The 23006-nt window shown below is 38.1% G+C and overlaps 1 protein-coding gene across 1 annotated transcript in view; it reads left to right on the top strand.

Moving 5' to 3' along the window:
• UBTD2 (ubiquitin domain containing 2) overlaps positions 1-23006 on the top strand; it is a 57364-nt gene that overhangs the window by 21970 nt on the left and 12388 nt on the right. Inside the window, exon 2 of the mRNA XM_039235755.1 lies at positions 18968-19204. Within this exon, the coding sequence (XP_039091686.1) occupies positions 18968-19204 (237 nt within the window). The remainder of the gene's footprint in view (positions 1-18967; positions 19205-23006) is intronic.

Raw genomic sequence — 23006 nt, 5'->3', positions numbered from 1 at the left:
TATCTAGTAGGAAGATTGAATATATGTAAATATTTTGTTTCTTAACAAGTACTAGTTTTAGCATCCATTGATAATTCTTGCCTCAAATAATTATGGTGGTTGTCAAATGGTGATATTTTTCTAATTTCATCACTTCTTTTAGTTATTAGTTTTAATGTAAGAAAGAGCCCTCTTGTCTCCTCCATTCATTTACTTATTGTATTAGTACAGACTCGTGGTTTTCTTTTTTTTTTTTTAATGTTTTTATTTATTTCTGAGAGAGAGAGAGAGACAGCGTGAGCAGGGGAAGGTCAGAGAGAGAGGGAGACACAGAATCTGAAACAGGCTCCAGTCTCTGAGCTAGCTGTCAGCACAGAGTCTGACGTGGGGCTTGAACCCACGAACTGTGAGATCATGACCCGAGCCAAAGTCGGACGCTTAACCGACTGAGCTACCCAGGTGCCCCCAGACTTGTGGTTCTCTATTTGATTTCATGAGGTATTAGGTCCCCGGTAGCTCGCCGTGATCGTATAGTGGTTAGTACTCTGCGTTGTGATTTCATGAGGTATGACTATTGTTATTTATTTTGATGCTTCAGTTGTACCATATTGGCCAGTGGGAGCTCTTCCAAACTGGCCTCTGTGTTCTTTTGACATGCCTTGATTATTTGTTGAGCACTTTCTTGTTTTCTGGCATAACAAGATGTTTCAGGCTCCTCTTGTATTTTTACCTGTCACAGTCCTGGAATCGGCTAGGGATCCCTGGTTCCTTTTAGTGGAGAATAATACCTGGAAGCCAGGATCTAGATTCCAGGTGTATTTGGTACTATTGGAGTGTCATTGCTTCTAGATTCTCTCAGTGAAAAGAGTTAGGATAGATAATAAATATGTAGATATATAAATACAGATATCTCCCTAAACATAAACGACATATATGTTATATATTCACAATTGTGTCTCTTACAGTGAAAAAATCTGGCTCTTGGTTTCCACAATATATTTATTTGTTTACTCAGTCTTAAGATACATATGTAGTTTTGGACTTGCTAATTCATTTTATTGTGAAAAGCAAAACTACCAACTGGAATGGTTTACAGTTCTTTATGTCTTTCGCTCAAGGATAAAATTACTAACAAAAGCGGGTACCTGGGTGTCTCAGTCAGTTAAGCTAATCGTCTAGGTCTTGATTTGGGCTGAGGTCATGATCTCACCATTTGTAGGATCCAGCCCTGTGTCGGGCTCCTGCTTAGGATTCTCTCCCTCACTCTGCCCCTCCCCCACTCATACTTGCTAGTATGCCTTCTCTCTCACTCTTGCAAAATAAATAAATAAGGTTTAAAATAAAATTGCCAACAATTATTGTCCTCTGAAGTTTAGGTAAAGTACACTTTTTTTTTTAATAAATTTACTTTTTTTTTTTTTAAGTTTATTTATTTGTTTTGAGAGAGCAAGAGAGAGAATCCCAAGCAGGTTCTATCTACACAGTCAGCACAGAGCCTGATGCAAGGCTTGAACTCAGAGTGTGAAATCATGACCAGAGCTGAAATCAAGAGTCAGATGCTTAACTGCCTGAAGCACGCAAGTGCCCCAGGTGCTTCAGGTGCACTGGTATACATCCTTTCATATAGTTGTATTAATCTCTGAAATACAGTTAGATTCATTTGTTTCTATTTGTGTTCCAGTTTTAGTTTTCCTCTTTGTTGATTTTATTTATTTATTTGAGTATGTGTAGTGTTAACATAGTTTTAAAAGTTAGACTAGGCAAAAAGATACCCATTTCTACTTCTTACTCTTCTTCCCATTATTTCCTGTTTCCATCCACCTTCTGTAAGTAAACTGTATCGTTGGTTTCTGGTCCCCTCTTCTGTTTCTTTTTGCATAAGTGAGCTGATACATATCTGTCTCCTTTCTTCCTTCCTTTTCTTCCTTCTTTCCTTTGCTTTTTCTTTCACTTTCTCATTTTCCTTTTTCTTTTTCATAATATGATCTCTTTTGAATAGTGAAAATTTGGTTCCCCAACAATAAGTTTCTTAGCTCTTACCATGTCATTTTCTTGATCTTTGAGGGTAAGTAGTCAGTGTTTCTTTATGTTAACTGTGGGTTTTTTCATGAAGATCTTTTACCATTTTTCAGAAGTGCCCTTCTGTACCTAGCTTAATGGGTGTTTTTATCATGAAAGAGTATTGGGTTTTTAACAGGTGCCTTTTTTGCTTTCATAGAGATGATCATGTGTTTTTTTCTTCATTCTATTAATTTGCTGTATTACATGGATATACTTTATGTTGAACCAGTCTTGTATTACTGGGACAAATTCCACTTGGTCATGGTGTATAATCATTTTAATATGCTGTTGGATTCAGTTTGCTAGTATGATGTTGAGGATTTTTGCATTTATCTCCTTAAGGGATATCGGTCTGTAGTTTTTTCTGTAGTGTCTTTGTCTGGCTTTGGTTAGAGTAATGCTGGCCTCATAGAATGAGTTTGGAAGTGTTCTGTACTTTTCTATTTTTTGGAAGCATTTGAAAGGGATTAGTGTTAATTCTTTAAATGTTTGGTAGAATTCAACTGTGAAGTCATCTGATCCTGGGCTTTTCTTTGTTGGGAGGTTTATGATTATTGATTCAGTCTCTTGTTACATCTGTTCTCTCTGTGTCTCTCTGTGTCTCTCTCTGCCCCTCCCCTGCTTGCACACATACTAAATAAATGAGAGAGAGAGAGAGAGAGAGAGAGAGAGAGAGAGAGAATCTTAAGTAGGCTCTAAGCTCAGCACAGAGCTCAAGGCAGAGCTTGGTCTCATGACTCTTAAGATCATGACCTGAGCTGAAATCAAGCCAGATGCTTAACCAACTAAGCCACCTAGGTGCCCCTCTTTTTTTCTTTTTCTTTTTTTTTTTTGAAAAATTTTTAATGTGGGGCCTTGAACTCACAACCCCAGAGATCAAGAGTCACATGCATCTGACTTTAACCAGCCAGGTGCCTCTCTTTCTTCTTAAGCCAGTTTTGATAATTTATTTCTGAGAACTTGTCCATTTCATCTAGGTCGTTTAATTTGCTGGTGTAAAACTAACTGTTCATAGTATTCTAGTATTAGAATCTTTTTTATTCCTGTAAGTTTAGTAATAATACCTATACTTTTGTTTGTGATTTCAGTTTTTTGTGTCCTCTGTCTCTCTCTCTCTCTCTCTCTCTCTCTCTCTCTTTTTAATATCTTTATTTTGAAAGAGAGAGAGAGACCAGGAGCAAGTGAGGGAGGGGCAGAGAGAGGGGGAGACACACAGTCTGAGGCAGGCTCCAGGCTCTGAGCTGTCAGCACAGAGCCCGACGTGGGGCTTGAACACACAGACTGTGAGATCATGACCTGAGCTGAAGTCAGACGCTCAACCGACTGAGCCACCCAGGTACCCCTTCTCTCTTTTATTCTTAGTCAAGCTACAAATTTGACAATTTTGTTGATCTTTTCAAAGGACTAGTTATTGGCTTTGTTTTGTTAAATCTCTCTTGTTTCTCTGTTCTGTATTTTATATACCTCTGTTCTAATCTTTATTATTATCTTGCTTTTGCTAGCTTTGGGTTTACACCTTAGTTCCTTAAGGTATGTAGTTAGGTTATTGATTGAGAGCTTTCTTTTTAAATGTAAACACTTATAGTTCCAAATTCACCTCTGAATATTGCTTTTGCTGTATCCTGTGAGTTTTTGTATTTTTGTGTTTTGGTTTTCATTTGTCTTTTCTCATTTCCTTGTGATTTCTTAATTGATCCATTGGATGAGTGTGTTGTTTAATTACCATATATTTTGACTTTTCCATTTGCCCTTATTGATTTCTACCTTCATTCCATTATGGTCAGAGAATATATATTGTATGATTTCAGTCTGAAGTTTATTGAGACTGGTTTTGTGGCCTAATTTATTAGTCTGTCCTGGAGAATTTCCATGTGCCCCTAAGAAGAATATGTATTTTTGCTGTTGTTGGGTGGAATGCTCTATATATCAATCTCTGGTAGGTTTAGTTGGTTTATGATATTGGTAAAGTCTTCTGTTTCTTTATTGATGTTCTGTCTAGACATTCTATTCATTTTTGAAAATGGAGTATTTTAACTTCCAATTATTATTGTAGAACTTTCTCCCTTCAATTCTGTCAGTATTTCCTTCATATATTCTGGGACTCTGTTGTTAAGTACACATGTTTATAATTGTTATGTTTTCCTGGTAAATTGACCTGTTTATTATAAAATGTTCTTCTTTGTCTTTAGTAAAAATGTTTGTGTTGGGGCGCCTGGGTGGCTTAGTCGGTTAAACATCCGACTTTCGCTTAGGTCATGATCTCGCGGTTCGTGGGTTCGAGCCCCGCGTCGGGCTCTGTGCTGACTGCCAGCTCAGAGCCTGGAGCCTGTTTCAGTCTGTGACTCCCTCTCTCTCTGACCCTCCCCTGCTCACACTGTCTCTCTCTCTCTCCTAGAAATAAATAAAACATTAAAAAAAATTTAAAAAAAAAAAGTTTGTGTTAAAGTTTATTTTATCTGATATAAATCTAGTCCTGCCAGGTCTCTTTTGTTGACTGCCTGCGTGGTATATCTTTTTCCATTTTTTGCTTTCAACTTAAATGTGTTTTTCAGTCTAAAGTGTATCTTGTGGACAGCGTATAGTTGAATGATGGTTTTTTTGTCCAATTCTGTAAATGTCAACATTTTTTTAAGACTAAAAATGTTTTTTAAGTAATCTCTGTGCCAAACATGGGGCTAGACCCTACAATCCCAAGTTCAAGAGTTGCTTGCTCTGTGACTGAGCCAGCCAGGCGCTTTTGTAAGTTTCAACATTTTGATTAGAATGCTTAATAATTATATTTTATGTTATTACTAATAAAATAGGATTTATATTTGCCATTTTCGGGGGGGTTGCTATATGTTTTATTCCTTTTTTCTTCTATCCCTCTGTAAGTGGTTTATTTTGTGTTAAATAGATATTTTCTAGTGTATCATTTTAATTCCTTTGTCATTTCTTTTGCTGTATATTTTTGAGCCAATTTCCTAGTAGTTGCTCTGGAGATTATAATTAACATTTTAATTTATAACCATCTGATTCTAATTGAAAGCAATCTAATTTCAGTAGCACGTAAAAACTTTTACATAGCTTCTTCCCCTCCTTCCTTTGTGCTGTTATTGACATACAAATTACATCTTTATACAGTAAAACCTTGGATTTCAAATAACTTGTTCTGCAAGTGTTCCGCAAGATGAGCAAACATTTCTAATAAATTTTTACTTGATAAGTGAGCAATGCCTTGCAATATAAGTAGTACATGGCACCAAATGTCACATGATCACAACTGAGCCAGTGGTTCATTCGTCTTCTCTCTCTTCTCTCACTCTCTATGTCTCTGCGGGATTGGGAGTGATCTTCTCTCATGTTCGGATGCTCGGTCTCATGCCGTGGTGTTTGGCAGAAACCAGTGATTTTCAGAATGTTAGAAGGTTCTAATGTCACTAGAACCACAACTGGCACCAGTGTATTTTTTGTCACTTCAAAGCACCTTTGGAGAGTCCTTTGCTTTTTTTTTTTTTAATATTTTATTTATTTCTAGGAGAGAGAGAGAGAGAGAGACAGCGTGAGCAGGGGAGGGTCAGAGAGAGTGGGAGTCACAGACTGAAACAGGCTCCAGGCTCTGAGCTGGCAGTCAGCACAGAGCCTGACGCAGGGCTCAAACCCACGAACCGCGAGATCATGACTTAAGCGAAAGTCGGACGCTTAACCAACTAAGCCACCCAGGCGCCCTGGTCCTTTGCTTTTTTATATAAGACTACATTTAGGAATGCTCTGCTGCATTCTAGATCAGGCTGTCTGCAGATAGAAGCCGGTTTTCCTGTGCTGCATTATTGCCAGTTACATTAAATACAATATATAACAAGAATTTATTAATACTGTACTGTAGTCAACATCTGCGTGAGTGTATACAATGGCCCCCATGCAGAAAAAGATTCCATTGAGCTGATAGCAGTGATTCTCTTAGTGAAAGTCATCCTACACAATAACTCTCCTTACTCTTGTTTCCCTCACATCAGCCACAAAGGTAAATGCAGGTTAATTTGTTTATTTTCTTTATACTTGTATTTTCCTTATAATTTTGCATTATATTACAGTATTGTAATCAGTTTTATATGAATATTTTTCCGTTGTAGAACGAATCATCTGAGCTTCCATTATTTCTCATGGGGAAATTTGTTTTGATACACAAGTGCTTTGGATTACAAGCATGTTTTTGGAATGAATTATGCTTGCAAATCAAGGTTTTATTGTATATCGTATGCTCATCACAGATTTATAATTACTGCTTTATACACTTGTCTTTTAAATCAAATAAGAGGAAACAATTTCAAGTGAAAAATACATTTGCTGGTTTTTATATTGAACTGTGTAAATTTGCTATGTAAATCCATAAATGTAAATTTACCTTTACTGATGTTTTTTATTTCTAAATATATATTCACATTACTTTCAAGTATCCTTTTGTTCAGCCTGAAGGACTTCCTATAGTTTTTTTGTGTGTGTGTGTGTTGTTGTTGCTGTTGCTGTTTGCAGAGCTAGTCTCCTAGCAACAAAGCCTCTCAGCTTTTGTTTAACTGGGAATGTTTTACTTTCTCCTTAATTTTCAAAAGATCCTTTTTCTAGATCTAGATTTTAGATTCTAGATATAGAATTCTTGGTTGACACACTCTTCATTTCATTATTCTGAATATCCATCTCACTGTCTTCTGTCCTCCATGGCTTCTGATGAGAAATCAGCTGTTAAACTTTTTGAGGATGTCTTGTTTGTGAGAGTTCCTTCTTGTTCTTTAAAGATCATCTTTTTGGGGGCATCTGGGTGGCTCAGTTGGTTAAGTATCCAACTCTTGATTTCAGCTCAGGTCATGATCTCACAGTTACAGAGTTTGAGCCCCATATCAGGCTCTTCACTGCCAGTGTAGAGCCTGCTTGGAATTCTCTCTCTCACCCCTCTGCTGCCCCTTTCCCACTCATGCTGTCTCTCTCTCAAAATAAGTAAATTTTAAAAAAGAAAACAACAATATTCTCTATGTGTGCACCAGGGAGGCTCAGTGGGAAAAACATGAGACTCTTGATCTCAGGGTCATAAGTTAGGGCCGCACCTTGGATGTAGTGATTACTTAAATAACAAGAAAATATTTTTAAAAAAAGACAAGGTCTTCTCTTTGTATTTGGCTTTTGACTATTTTATGTCTAGGTAGGGATCTCTTGCATATGTAGATCAATGTATTCCATCATATATAAGAAGTTTGAGGCCACTATTTTTCCAGTACTCTTTCTATCTTTTTCTCTCTTCTTCTTTGTTTTAATGTTTATTTATTTGAGAGAGACAGAGCATGCGGGAGTGGCAAAGAGAGAATCCCAAGCAGACTCCATGGTGTCAGTGCAGCGCCCCACATGGGGCTTGGTCTCACAAACTGTGAGATCATGGCCTGAGCCAAAATCAGGACTTGGACACTTAAGCAGCTAAGCCACCCAGGGGCCCCTTCTCTCTCTTCTTCTAGTACTCATATTATGTGTATGTATATTGGTAATCTTGATGTTTACACCATTATCAGGATCTCTTGAGACTGCTCATTTTCTTTAATTTCTTTTTAATGTTCCTCAGACTAGATGAGCTCAAAGGACCTATCTTCATGTTCACTGATTCTTCTGCCTGCTCAAATCTGCTATTAAGTTTCTCCAGTGAATTTTTCATTTGTTACTGCACTTTCTTTCCTTTTTTTTTTTGTTTGTTTTAACATTTATTTATTTTTGAGAGACAGAGCACAATCAGGGGAGAGGCAGAGAGAGTGAAGGGAAACAATCTGAAGCAGGCTCAAGGCTCTGAGCTATCAGCACAGAGCTCAACACGGGCTTGAACCCATGAACCGCAAGATCATGACCTGAACTGAAGTTGGACACTTAACTAACTGAGCGAGGTGTCCCTGTTATTGCACTTTCAACTTCATGATTTTAAAAATAATTTGTGTCTCTTGGGGGATGGAGGAAGCAAAATGAGTAAAGGCAAGGGGGAACTACAGGCTTCAAATTATGGAAGGAGTAAGTCACAGAAATAAAATGCACAGTATAGAGAATACAGTCAATGATGATGTAATAGCGTCGTGTGGTGACAAATGGAGTTAACATTTGTAGTGAACATAGCATAAGGAATAGAGATGTTGAATCAGTATTGTATACCTGAAACTAATGTAATATTGTGTGTCAACTATGCTCAAATTAAAAAAATAGATTCTTCTAGTTCTTTACACATGGTTTCCTTTAGTTCTTTGAACATATTTAAGATCGCTGACTTAAACTCTTTGTCTGGGTAAGTCCAATGTCTGGACTTTCTCAGTGACAGTTTCTTTTTATCTGCTGCCCCCTCCTCTGTGTGTGGGCCATGCATTCTTTGCATGTCTCATAATTTTTTTGGTTGAAAACGGAATATTTAAGATAATACATGACAACACTTGATTTCAGATTCTCCTCCCTCATGGTTTGTTGTTATTGTTTTTTGGGGTTTTTTACTTTACTGAACTAAATCTGTAAAGTTTGCATTGTAAGGTATGGCCACTGAAGTCTCTGCTTAGTTTAGTGGTGAGCTAATGATTCGACATCTTTCCTTAAAAGTGCAGAACCAATAATTCTCCTATCCCTTGCTACATGACTCTGTGCTTGTATTGGGGCTCACCTTTAAAACTCAGGCAGCGTACAGCTGTGCCTTAGTCTTTATTTCCTACTTGTATAGAGCCTTGATGTCAGTCAGAAAGGAGACCTTAGGATATTCTCTTGTCTTTCCTGAACATGTACACAGTCCCTGAGTACACACAGTTCTATGCCTGTGCAGCCTTTTAGATTCCCAGGAATACGTCAGTTTTTCTGGGCATCTCATTCCCCAGCTTTGATTACCTTCTCACTTGCCCCAATGTTTCACTGCCTCTTGCAGGTACAGTGTTAAACAATTTCTGCTTATAGTTTTTGACAAATGACTCCAGGAAAAGGCTGTTCATCCTGGGAGAGCTATAAGTTAGGTCAAATAAAGACCTAAGTCTTTATGAGTAATTTTTTCCCAGAGGACTTCCACATAGGCCAAGAATGACAGGTGTGTGAGTGTGTGTGAGTGAGTGAGTGATTGAGACTTTTAAAGAGCTCCAACCCCATTCAGACCCCTCCTGTGGCTGTGGGGCTGGTGGCTTTCACTGTGATTGCTCTCTCTCTGTTCTCAGGGCTGTCTTGGAGCTGGGGAGAGGGGAATTGGTCTAGGGCAAGTTAAAATACCACAGTACTCATGGTTTTTACCAAAATTTAGCACTTTTTATTGCATAAGAAGGAGTAAATGCTCCTTGGATTGTAAGAGGTCTTTGATTAATTTCCATATTTCTGAAGTTTATTTTGACAATTTTGCCAGTGTTCTCATTATATTTATAGAGAAGATTTTCAGAAGTCCTCGGGGCACCTAGGTGGCTCAGTTGATTAAGTATCCAGCTTTGGCTCAGGTCATGATCTCTCTCAGTCTGTGGGTTTGAGCCCCGTGTCTGGCTCTGTGCTGACAGCTCAGAGCCTGGAGCCTGCTTTGGATTCCGTGTCTCCCTCTCTCTGTCCGCTTAGCTCATGCTCCATGTCTCTCTGTCTCTCTCTCTCAAAATAAACATTAAAAAAAAGAAAAAAAGTCCTTACTCTACCTTTTCTGATGATAGCACTCAATTTTTTTTTAAGCTTATGTATTTGAGAGAGAGCACGAGCAGGGGAAGGACAGAGAGGATCCCAAGCAGACTCCCCACCGACGCCAGGCTTGATTCCCACAAACTGAGATAATAACTTGAGCCGAAATTAGGAGTTGGACACTCATCCTACTGAACCACCCTGGCACCCCCATCACTCAATTATTTTGTAAGGCTGTTTGAATAATTATTTAAAATGTCTTTTATATTTGTCCATGTAGTTAACCATTTTTAGTGATCCCCATTCCTTTGTGTAGATTTAGATTTCCATCTGTTATCAGTTTCTTTCAGCCCAAAGTACTTTGCAATATTCGGGTGCGGGAATGTAGGTGATAAATTCTTTCAGTCTTTATATGGCTGGCAAGGTCTCTATTTCATGTTTGCATCTATGTTTGTGAGGAGTACTTGTTTATAGTTTTTCACATGTGTTTTATTTTTTGCAGTTATGGCCCCATAAATTGAATTAGGGAGTATTCCCTTCTCTTTTGTTCTCTGAAAGTGTAAGTAATTAGTATCACTTTTATTTTTATTTTTTTAATGTTTAATTTTTGAATGAGAGAGAGCACAAGCAGGGGAGGTGCAGAGAGAGAGGGAGATAGAGACTCCAAAGCAGGCTCCACGCTGATTGTGCAAAGCCCAACGTGGGACTCAACCCCGCAAACCATGAGATCGTGACCTGAGTCAAAGTCGGAGGCTTAACTGAGCCACCAGGAGCCCATATCATTTCTTCTTTATATTGGTAGAATTCAATAATCCCATCTGGGCCTGGAGCTTCCTTTGTTGGGAAGTTTTTTAAAGACAAAATCAATATCTTTAGTACATACGGAGCAAGTTGAGTTACCCCTTTTTTTCCTGAGGAGCTACTCCTTCATGACCCCTCAACTCTTTGCTGGCTCTCTATTGACATCACTTCTTTCACTCTTAGGTTATAATGTTTGTCCTTTTTATTTTTTCTTGGTCATTCTGGCTAGAGGTTTATCATTTTTTTGATTTTTTAAAATCAACTTTTGCCTTTATGATCTTTCTCTTTTTTTTTCTGTTTTTAATTTCTTTGGTTTCTGCTTTTTATTATTTTCTTTCTCAAGGATGGGCACTGGAATCTGGACTTGGGAATATATAAGAGTAGACTAAGCAAATGCCTAAAAGCCATACATACATAAATAGAACTCTGAAACTGGAAGCTTGAGTAGCACAGATTTAGCTTCTGAATGATGTACTTGGTGTAGTATAAACTTAGAGTTCCCTGATCCTTTATTATAATCAAACATGGGAAACTTAAACAATTATGTAAACATAATGTTGAGTATCAAGAACTGATCAGAACTGAAGTGACTTAAATATTGAATTCAGGGGCTCCTGGGTGGCTTAGTCGGTTAAGCGTCCGACTTTCGCTTGGGTCATGATCTCGCGGTTCGTGGGTTTGAGCCCCGTGTCGGGCTCTGTGCTGACTGCCAGCTCAGAGCCTGGAGCCTGTTTCAGTCTGTGACTCCCTCTCTTTCTGACCCTCTGCTGCTCACGCTGCCTCTCTCTCTCTCTCCTAGAAATAAATAAAACATTTAAAAAAAAAATACTGAATTCAGATCTTAACTGCCTCTCACTGTTTGGGTTTTTACTAAAAAAATATGTGAAAATATTCAAGTATGAAAAAATAGTACAATGAATATTTGTGTACTTCCCATGTAAATTTAGAAGTTAACATTTTGCTACATTTACATTTTTCTCTCTTGTGTGTGTGTGTGTGTGTGTGTGTGTGTGTGGTTTGTATGTAGTTAGGCACACTCCTCCTTTTAACAGCTGAACCATTTGAAAGAATTGTCACAACTTTGGGGCACCTGAGTGGCTCAGTTGGTTGAGTGTCCAACTGTCATGTCGACTATCATGCAGGTCATGATCCTATGATCATGGGATGGAGCCCCATGTTGGGCTCTGCACTGAGCATGGAGCCTGCTTGGGATTCTCTCTCCCCTTCTCTCTCTGCCCCTCCCCTGCTCTCAGTCTCTCAAAATAAATAAACTTAAAAAAAAAAAAAAAAAAGAATCTGCTCATCTAACTTCAGGAAGTTTTTTAAAAATTATTTTCATTGGAAACATGTTAAATGTAGATAACTTGTTAAGAATTGACATTTATAAATATGTTAACGTCCAAGTATAAGAGATGTCTTCATCTTGTTCAAGTCTGATCTACTTTGGGGTCTTTCAGGAGTTTAAAAAATGCATCCTGATAAAAAGATGTTGCATTCAAAATATTGTATCTTTTCTATCACTGTTATAAATGGGACCTTTTCTTCCATGATCTCTTCTAGCTGGGTATTTTATGTATATTAGGCTTACATTTTATATCCCATTACCGTATTGATGTTTCTTATCATCTTGTACTGCTTTTCTTGTATTTTCCAATCATACTGCAATTAGAGATGGTTTTACTTCTTCTCTTCTGGTTCTTGTACTTCTGATTGCTTTGTACTGATTGTGCTGGCTAACACTTTTCAAAACAGTGTTAAATAGTTGTGGAGATGGTGGGCATCCTTGACTTATGTGTGCTTCCCGAACTCCCTTGAATTACCCATTAATTAATAGAAGTAAAGGTCCATGGATTCCAAAGAATGTAATTCTAGATAAAGCGATTCCCCCCACCCAGTAGAATGAATTCTTTGAAAATTTCATATATTACTTTAGAAGGTACAGTGGGCTTCTGTTAAGTGACCATATTCTTAGTTCCAATTTTATGTAATTTTAGCCTTCCAAATAAAGTTGGGGCTTTCGGTGTACGTTTGTGGGATTTAATTATATGCTTTTGTAACATTTTTAATAAGACTCGCCCATTAAGAAAAGTCCTTGGGCATACTTTGTTCTGAGTTGGCTTTCCTTTTGCCTGTGTGTATGCTCAAGCCATTGGTAAGTGGATTTATACTCTGAAAAACAGGGCTAGGAAGTTACTATTTATTTTTGCCCTCTTAGTAAAGCTAGCTCAGACAACAATAGAAATTAATATGTCTTTTAAATTATATCTAATATTGTATCTGTAGAATTAACTGCTTAATTTTTATAAACTATAGGATGGATCCATGGTCAGAGTTCTTGTTTTTCTATTTTTTATAAAATAGTAGCATTAAAAATGGTATATTTAACTTATGTAGATAAGTATGCATACTTGTGATCTTTAGGCTAATCTGTTATAAATGCTAAGTACTTATAAGTTGAGGCTGACAGACCAGAAAACTGCATTAGCTCCTCCTTTATTACAGAATTCCTTTTTGGTGAGCATGACATCTCCAAAGAAATGAATTAGGTGGTAGATTGAATAAAGAAGGGGATTTAGTGCAGCTCAGTTAACTTTTTCTTTCTCCAGAGACATTCCCTTGGTCCTAAAATAAGTCTATGAAAAAGATGGATCAGTGCTACTAGAAAAACAGCTCAACACATGCTTTATTTTAAATGAAGCTTGTAATTGATTTGGTATGTGAAAGAAAATACATTTCTCAGCCCAAGTAAGACATGGAGTGCTATAATGGAAAGAGAACTCTGGACTTTGAATCTAGTCATCTGAGTTCTAGTCCTGCCTCTTTTTGATCTTGGGCACGTCATTTAACCTTCTTAGGTCTTACTTCCCTTCCTGTCAAATAGTAAGGTTGGCTGGTCCCATCTAAGGTCTCTTCCACATCTAAATTCTCAGATATTAGAGAAGTTATAGGTATGGTTTTGACTGTTGGCCATGTTGATGCTCTTAGCTTAAACATTTTAATCCCCCATCCCTATTTTTATTTTGACAGTTGCTTTAGGTAAAGGAAATATATGTTTGTGTGTGTGTGTGTGTGTGTGTGTGTGTGTTTGTGTAGTGTGTTCTAAATTTACATGAGAATAAAATATGAGTATCCTTTTAGGCTAGACCATCTGTTACGGAAGAGTTCTATCGGACCTATTCTTAACTCTTGGGAGTAACAAAAATTTCCCTTTCATTTTCATGATCTTCAGACTCAATCTAAATATAGGAACAGTATCCCAATCCTATTCCTTGCTGCTTTCAAGTTTTCAGAATTCTGTTAAACAACATTTTGTCTTTTGATGGTGATCGCTTTAAATATTCAGTCTTTTCCCTTAGGCTGTGATGTTAGCAAAACTGATGCTCTAGTTTTCAATCTGTTAAAGCTATTATTACGTGAGTCATATCTTGATATTTACCTTAGTTATACATTATTGCTTCTCCTTTATTCATTTGAAGAATCCCATTATTAAATCAGGGAACCAAAAGGGAGGACACCAAAAGAGAGGAACCAAAAGCAGGAAAATACCTATCAACATACTTCATTTTGGAAATCATTGTTTTTTATCAGTAAAGTGTCAAAGTGAATTTTGTGCAAAATTCATTCAGTTGTGGAGTAAAAATAAATATTTAAGATTATGTTGCTCTTTGGACCTGAGAAGCAAACCTTTCTTGGGTTTTCTGCGTGTTACATCTGTCAGTGGGAAGAAGTAGGAAAGGCAAGATACATAGATGAATGTGATTTAGATAGAGGCTTCTTGGGGTGCCTTGGGTGGCTCAGTCCCTTAAGCAGTTAAACATCTGACTTCAGCTCAGGTCATGATCTCATGGCTCGTGGGTTCAAGTCTCACTTCGAACTCTGTGCTGACAGCTCAGAGCCTGAAGCCTGCTTTGGATTCTGTGTCTCCCTTTCTCAGCACCGCCCTCCCCCTCTCCAGCTCACACTCCGTGTGTGTGTGTGTGTGTGTGTGTGTGTGTGTGTATGTGTGTGTGTCTCTTTCTCTCTCTCAAAGTAAACATTAAAAAAATTTTAAAGAGGCTTCTCAGAAGGTGAGTTTTTGGCAAAGTTTTAAAAAGTAACTGGATTGATGGGTGAAAGATGGGTATTTTCTGAAACAATAAAATTAGATTTCTTCATTAATCTTTTGTTGTATGTTAAACCATGGAATAAAAAACTTAGTGCGGTTGATTACCTGCAATTTAAGAGATTTAAAACAGAAATTTAGGGAATAAGAACTGTTTCCGGTCTTTAAATTCATCATGAGAACATAATACTGTACTTAGTCCCAGATATATGAATGATAATGAGCATCTCTCTTGGTATCAGGAGTCAGATTGATGTGTGGAACAGGTAAAATCTGAAAGTTTCAGAGTGTACAGTGTAATCTAATTGAGTATACATAGTTTCCATCTTTTTCTTCATAATTTAAAATGGTTGACTTGGTCATTTCTATGGCCAGGTTATTTTCAGAAATACAGGTTTATAATACCGGCTAAAGTCATAGCACATTTGGTGACCAATTATTTAAAAAATACTCCGATGAGCACATAGGAAGAACATGACAATCATAGAACATTTCTTTTCAAAATTAAGGGAGGTATTTTATGGTGAATTCTCAGAATGTCAGGTTCTATTCAGAAGGTATGAAAAGAAAAAAGACTTAGACTGTGTATTTTTGGAAAAATGTCTTAAGGTTTTTGATTTTATATAGCAGTCCCAAATTTATTTTACTTAGCAAACACTTATTTGTAGTTTTATTACATACTAATCATTTTTATTAGTGCTTTACAGATATTAAATCCTCATAAAACTCTAAATATTTTCATGTTTTCATAAAAGCATAGTTTAAATGCTTTTGCTAAATATCCATTTTTTTCTCCAGTTTATTTAACAAAGGTAAGTTAGGCAATAAACTGCATTTAGTTTAAAATGAAGCTTTTAACTTCATATTTTATAGTGAAAAATCTACACTGCTCAGCAGTTTCACTAAAATAATACGTTGTAAAGGCTTAAGTATTTTAATAATGGGCATTTAATAGACATTCTTTATTACATATGTTTGTGATATAGAGAAAAATAGAGACCTAGACAGAGAAAAGGAGGCTTACTTGATGTCACAAGCATTTATTTTGTTTTATTTGCTTTTACATAAAATAATTACTTTGGAACTTTACAGCATATAGATTTGAAATGGATTTGGAATGATTATCCTTAAGCAAAATGTATCACATCTTTTTTATGGGACTTTGTCCATAATGCCTTCTGTGTGTGGGGGGGAGGTAAAATAAAGCTTCCTCATATTTGTAAGGAGGGGGCTTTTACTTTTCCCAAAGTATTTTCTACCTTTATTTTGAGATTGTTTTTCTTTTCAGTCCCTCTGTTTGAGGGCCTTTTTCAGTTTCTTGGTATAGGTAGTGAGATTGTCTAGGTTTTGTTGTTTCTGCCTTTGCTTTGTGATTCTCTCACAATGACAGAATTATAGACAGTTCTCTGGAACTACTCAGGAAGATTGAAACTTTATTCAGATAAGTGCCTTATGTGATAATTGAATAGGTAACTTTGAATAATAGATACTATTTTGAATGTTGAATAGATAACCTATTCAAATAAGTATTTACCAGGGTGCCACTGAGCTTCTGACTCTTTTTTTTTATTATTAAGTTTTATTTATTTATTTCGAGAGAGAAAGCACATGAGCAGGGAGGGGCAGAGGGAGAAACCCAAACAGCCTCCATGCTCTCAGCATAGAGCCCAGTATGGGGCTTGAACCCATGAACCATGAAATCACAACCCAAGCTGAGCCAAAATCAAGAGTTGGATGCTTAACCAACTGAGCCATCCAGGCACCCAAGCATCTGACCATCTGACTCTTGATCTCAGCTCAGGTCTTGATCTCAGGATCCTGAGTTTAAGCCCTACTTTGGGTTACATGCTAGGCGTGAAGCCTACTTAAAAAAAAAAAAAAAAAAAAAAAAAAAGGGCACCTGGGTGCCCTGTTAAGCGTCTGACTTCAGCTCAGGTCTTGATCTCACGGTTTGTAGGTTCGAGCCCTGCATCAGGCTCTATGCGGGACAGTCAGTTCAGAGCCTGGAGTCTGTTTCGGATTCTGTGTCTCCTCCTCTCTGTGACCCTCCCCTGCTCACGCTCTCACTCTCTCAGAAATAAATAAAACATTTAAAAAAAAATAAAAAAATATTTTTAAATGGTATTTACCTATTGTATCCTGTCCTTTACTCCCTGTTCAGTAAACTGAGTATTGTCCCCTAAATTGTTTCTGATGTATCTAAAGGCTAATATGGCAGAAAATAAAGTTTGCCTTTCATTTTACCTTTTGGTAGAGTCAGTAGAGGATAGATTGTGATTATCTGACACACTCCGAACACTTTTTAGAGAATAATGCTTTGTATACATGTATTTACTATTTGGAAGACACAGGGGGGAAAATCATTTGTATAGATTGTGTTTCTCACAGTTGAATTAAACCTGATATGCACACCTATAGTGTTACCCTTAGTGGACGTTCAGTAAGTATTTGTTAAATAAAGAGACTTGGATTCTATTTCCAGCTTTGCTACTAAATAGACAGTTTTCCTACTCTGCTGTCCATACCCTTTTAGAACGCAACTGATTGGCATTTTACTAGGATAAGTTAAGTTTCAGAGCCAAAAATTACAAGGAGTCAAAACACTGAATGTTTTAAGAGAAAGCAGCTGGCAGTGGCATGATGAGCCATTGGGAAGGTAGAGGATGAGATGTGATGTGTGCTGCCTTGAGACAGCATGGCCTGTTTGGGTGGAGAGAGCATGGTTTAATCCAATGTCAAACCAGATACACTTTGCAGTATTAGTTCTGTCACCAGGAACATAGCTTGGTATAGGGTATAGCGATAGCCGAGGGACTGGAGTTCTGAACAGCTCGAATTTCATTTGGGTCTGGGCCAGTAAGGGAGTGGTTAATTTCATGGCCTCTTTAGAACCATTTGGAGAATAATTTCTTTTAAATTCGTATTCTTTCTGCTATTAAATATAGAACATTGAATTTTGACATACACCCTCTCCTTCCCACCACTCTGTCATTTACTTTCCACCCACTCTTACCCAAGACTCCATCAAGCTTCAATTTTCTTTTTTACTTATTTTTCCATCTATCAAACTATTTCTTACCTATGGCTCCATATAAGATTAAGAACAGCTCTGTATGTCAGTAGGAGATCATGGTGATAGGCCACGTAAGTGTCCAGGTGCAGACAAGTCACATCACACTTGTTCTAGCACTACTACTCTGCAATGTTCTCTAACATGCTGCCTTTTCAGCAAAAGAGGAGTGGGCTCTTGCCCTCTTTTTTTTGCCCCTTGTAGCTAAGAGCTTCTCCCTTGGTTCATGATCAAGAATCACCTATTCAATCCTATTTTCTCCCAAGAATGAAGCGCTGATTTCTGACCTTCTTTCTCCCTCACCATTTTCAAAATAAGCTCCTTGTATAGGTGTCAGAGAAAAGCGTTTACACTTTCTTGCCTGAAGTCCAGAGGATGCTCCTATGATTAGGTTTCTTCATGTGGAGCTGGTGGTCGACCGTTCTTCCTTTGGACACCACCTTTCCCTTCTTGGGAATTTCTCAGTTCCTGCTCTTGGCTTCATAGGTCCAGAGTCCTGAGAGTCCAGCCAATGTCGCTATTTCATTTTTCCTAATACCTTACCTCTCTTTTATGTCATCCTTTGACTTTTTGAAATCCTGCCATTATTGTTTGATGAAACCCTTATTACTCTTTTTCTGGGTAATTTTTCATATCATCCTGGGGAGGAGGCATACCTGAGTTGAAAAGAATTACTAACCTGTTAATGGACATTTTGGATAGTGCCTTCTAATGTCCCCATTTGCTCTTGTAGTTCTAAAATAGGGAGTTTCAGGGGTGCCTGGGTAGCTCAGTGGTTAGGTGTCCAACTTCATTCAGCTCAGGTCATGTTCCTGCGGTTCACAGGTTCGAGCCCCGCATCGGACTCTGTGCTGACAGCTCAGAGCCTAGTGCCTGCTTTGGATTCTGTCTCCCTCTCGCTCTCTGCCCCTCCCCACTCATGCTTTCTCGCACGCTCGCTCGCTCGCTCTCTCTCTCAAAAATAAGTAAAAACATTAAATTTTTTTTAAATAGGGAGATTTCAGAATGCAAGAATTACTAGTAGGCAGGGCACCTGGGTGGCTCATTTGGTTACTGATAGCAGCTCAGATCATGATCTCATGGTTTCAAGAGTTCGTCCCCTGTCAGGGTCTGCCCTGACAGCTTGGAAACTGCTTGGGATTCTTTTGCTCTCTGTCCATCCCCCACTCATACTCTTTCTCGAAATAAATGAATAAACTTAAAAAAAGAATAACTAGTAAGCCAACTTATAGCTCTGTATTTGATGAGTGAATCAAAGAGAACTGACCAGATAACTTTTAATACATTGTTTATAAATTTTGGTTTTTATATCTGCTTTTTATTTTTCTTCTCAGTCGCTTTAGGTCGTAACCAGCCTTTGAAAAAGGAGAAACCCAAATGGAAAAGTGATTATCCCATGACAGATGGACAACTGCGCAGCAAGAGGGACGAATTTTGGGATACTGCACCTGCTTTTGAAGGCCGTAAAGAGATCTGGGATGCCTTGAAGGCTGCAGCACATGCTTTTGAGAGCAATGATCATGAACTGGCACAAGCAATCATTGATGGTGCAAACATAACATTACCACATGGTAGGTTTGGTGGTCCTCACGGACAAAGGGGAACATAATCAGCTCCTTTCTAATAGCGAGAAACCAAATGGGAATGTTCATTTTACTTGCTGTGCATTATTCTCCTGCCCGACCCCCATCAAAGAGGAACAGTCCTCTTTGCTTCTTTGTATGTTGTTCAGCTGGAGATGGATTTACTTTGTATGTTTATATTTTTTATGTTTGTTTGTTTTTTTTAAGTAAGCTCTATGCCCAACATAAGACTTGAACCTGTGACCCTGAGATCAAGATTTCCATGGTCCACTGACTGAGCCAGCTAGGTGCCCCCCAATTTTTGTTTTAAATATCTTGGGGGTGCCTGGATGGCTCAGTTGGTTGAATATCCGACTCTGTCTTGGCTCAGGTCGTGGTCCCAGGGTTGTGGGATCAAGCCCTGCATCGGGCTCTGCACTCAGCATGGAGCCTGCTTGGAATTCTCTCTTGCTCACTCCCTCTTTCTCTCTGCCCCTCTCCCCCACTCGTGTGTTTTCTCTCTCAAATAAATAAAAATGAAAAAATAACTAATATTTGTAATGTCAAGAAAGAGAATGCTTGATAACCTGTATTTTCTAACTTACATACTCAGAAACTTCCTCATTTTTCATCAAGGGCCCTGCACCCGCTATGCTCTTTCAGAGCTTCTACTTTCTTTCCTATGAGCACTAGAGAAGTAGTCTCAAATTTAGATCTCAGAAGCCTTAGAGACACAGTGGATGCTCCTTTAGTCATTATATTTTCCCATCAAGCCTATTTTTAGCATAACGAGCAAAACTAAACTTAGAAGTCACCTGTTTTTTAAGGACAGTTTTCTATGGTTGCAGGCCTTGAGCATTATGAAGAACCTTTTTCTTTTGCTTAGGAATGTGACTCTAAGGACCACCATTAGTTCTGAGTATTTCCAGGGACACATATCAGCTGCACCCAAGCACATCCTCTTGCTTGGTCTCGTTGATTAGAAATACTTCAAAATTTTTCATGGTATACTGAGCTTTATGTGTTAATTTTATATTCTTTATTCTTTTGATAACTGTATTTATAAGTTTTTCTCTTTTGTTTTGCGAATTAATATTTCTCCAAGTTAGCCCTCTTTATAATCACTTGTATATTTATATCTTCATTGTTTCTTTTTCAGTATCTTCCTTTATTTGTCTACATTTTCAGAACACTGCTTTTCACTGTTTAATCATCTGCTTTATGTCCTTTGACTCTTTTTCAAATAAAGATATTTAACTTAGTATCCTTCCCAGTTTTCCAAATCTCTGTTAATTTTCTGAATTAACTGTATGTCCAAGAAACTTCACAAGTCGTGAAATCATTACCTGAGCTGAAGTTGGATGTTTAACTGAGCCACCCAGGTGCCTCAGAGCTTTATTTTTTATGATTTACACATTTTTTACCTATGGTCCTAAATTTAAAGAGTATCGCCTTTTTCTAATTGATTGCTATTTTAGCATTACCTAAAAATCATAAAAACATTCCCAACACAGTATTTTGCCAGTAAAACTAGGTTACAAATTAAATGGCTTATCCAAATTAGCATAAAGAGGTTTTGTTTTGTTTCCTTTTTTTTTTTTTAATTTTTTTTAATGTTTTCTTTATTTCTAGAAGAGAGAGAAAGACAGCGTGAGCAGGGGAGGGTCAGAGAGAAGGAGTCACAGACTGAAACAGGCTCCAGGCTCTGAGCTGGCAGTCAACACAGAGCCTGATGCGGGGCTCGAACCCACGAACCACGAGATCATGACCTAAGCGAAAGTCGGACGCTTAACCGACTAAGCCACCCAGGCACCCTGGTTTTGTTTCCTTTTTTAAGGTGTGACGTGCCTGCGGGGCTTAGTTGGTGCAGCGGGAGACTCTTGATCTTGGGTTTGTGAGTTCAAGCCCCACATTGGGTATAGAGATGAGTTAAAAATCAAATTATTTATTTATTATTATTATGTCTATTTTTTTTTTTAATTTTTTTTTAATGTTTTATTTCTTTTTAGGAGAGAGAGAGAGAGAGACAGCATGAGCAGGGGAGGGTCAGAGAGAGAGGGAGTCACAGACTGAAACAGGCTCCAGGCTCTGAGCTGGCAGTCAGCACAGAGCCCGACGCGGGGCTCGAACCCACGAACCACAAGATCATGACCTAAGCAAAAGTCGGACGCTTAACCGACTAAGCCACCCAGGCGCCCCTATGTCTATTTATTTTTGAGAGAGAGAGTACAAGCTGGGAAGGGGCAGAGAAAGAAGAGGGAGTCAGAAAATCTGAAGCAGGCTCCAGGCTCCAAGCTGTCAGCTCAGAGTCCGACACGGGGCTCAAACTCACAAGCAGTGAGATCATGACCTGAGTCAAAGTTGAACGCTTAACTGACTGAGCCACTCAGGCGCCCCCTATTTTATTATAATTTTTTTTAAGTTTATCTGTTTAGAGAGAAAGAGCAGAGCACAAGCAGTGGAGACGGGGAGAGAGAGAAAATCTTAAGCAGACTTACACCATTAACATAGAGCCCAAAGTGGGGCTTAAACCCACAAACCATGAAATCATCACCTGAGCTGAAATCAAGAGTTGGTTGCTTAACTGACTGAGCCACCCAGGCACCCCAAAAATAACATCTTTTTAAAAGGGTGGTTATTTTTATTTTTCACAGAATCTGGCTCATAATTACTATTCAGTAATTTTCAGTTAAAGCTTGTTCAGAAACAGTATCTGTTTTATAAAGATGAGTATTTAATACTTTTTAGGATTATTATATAGAAAATTAAAAAGGATTTTTAAAATTGGCTACTCCCTCTTCCTACCTTCTAACTTTCTAGAAAGGTGGTTATTTCTTAGCATCTACAATTAAATATGGTTTCCATCTCCCTCCCAATTCAAATGTAAAAGCTCCCCTCCTAACCTTTCTTGTATAAAAGGAGTGACCGCTCACTGTTACTCAAACATGTACTTTTTCTCTTACTTATAGACCTAACTCCAACTTTATTATTCTTCTTGTGTCTAAACATTGCCAAGTATTCAGTTAATGCTTTTGAAGGTCCATTTCTTTTGTCCTTTTTCATGCTTAGGGATACGGGTGGCAGAAAGGGGTAATTCTTTGAAAACTTTTTAAAATCACCTTCAAAATATAGGTGGGAAAAGAGTTGCCCAGAATTTTGTTTTCCCTTTTTCCTGGTCTTACTTCAAAACATATCAAATATGACTAAATCGATTAAACTATGTATAATGCAATGTACGTTTTTAAAAATCAAGGCACTTATAAATAGCTTAAATAGAGCATTTCTGTGTGGAGGGAGCCAATGTGATGAAAAGAACACCTGGACTGAGAATCAAGAGTAATAAAATACTAATAACTCATGGTTTGAACTGATGTTATGTAATCCTCATGCCTATAATAGTTACCTGCAACAGTCCCTATTTTAAAAAGATGAGGGGGGGCGCCTGGGTGGCTTAGTCGGTTAACCGTCCGACTTTCACTTAGGTCATGATCTCGCGGTTCGTGGGTTCGAGCCCCGCATCGGGCTCTGTGCTGACTGCCAGCTCAGAGCCTGGAGCCTATTTCACAGTCTGTATCTCCCTCGCTCTCTGACCCTCCCCTGCTCACGCTGTCTCTCTCTCTGTCTCCTAGAAACAAATAAAAATATTAAAAAATAAATAAATAAATAAATAAAATAAAAAAATAAAAAGATGAGGGAACTGGGGGCACCTGGGTGGCTTAGTCGGTTAAGCGTCCGACTTTTGCTTAGGTCATGATCATGTGGTTCATGGGTTCGAGCCCCGCGTTGGGCTCTGTGCTGACTGCCAGCTCAG

The sequence above is a fragment of the Hyaena hyaena genome, unplaced genomic scaffold (genome assembly GCF_003009895.1).
Source record: "Hyaena hyaena isolate Hyena2069 unplaced genomic scaffold, ASM300989v1 scaffold_102, whole genome shotgun sequence".
NCBI classification, from domain to species: Eukaryota; Metazoa; Chordata; class Mammalia; order Carnivora; family Hyaenidae; genus Hyaena; species Hyaena hyaena.
The sequence above is the reverse complement of the archived record's forward strand: the minus strand, read 5'-3'. Positions and strand labels throughout refer to the sequence as shown.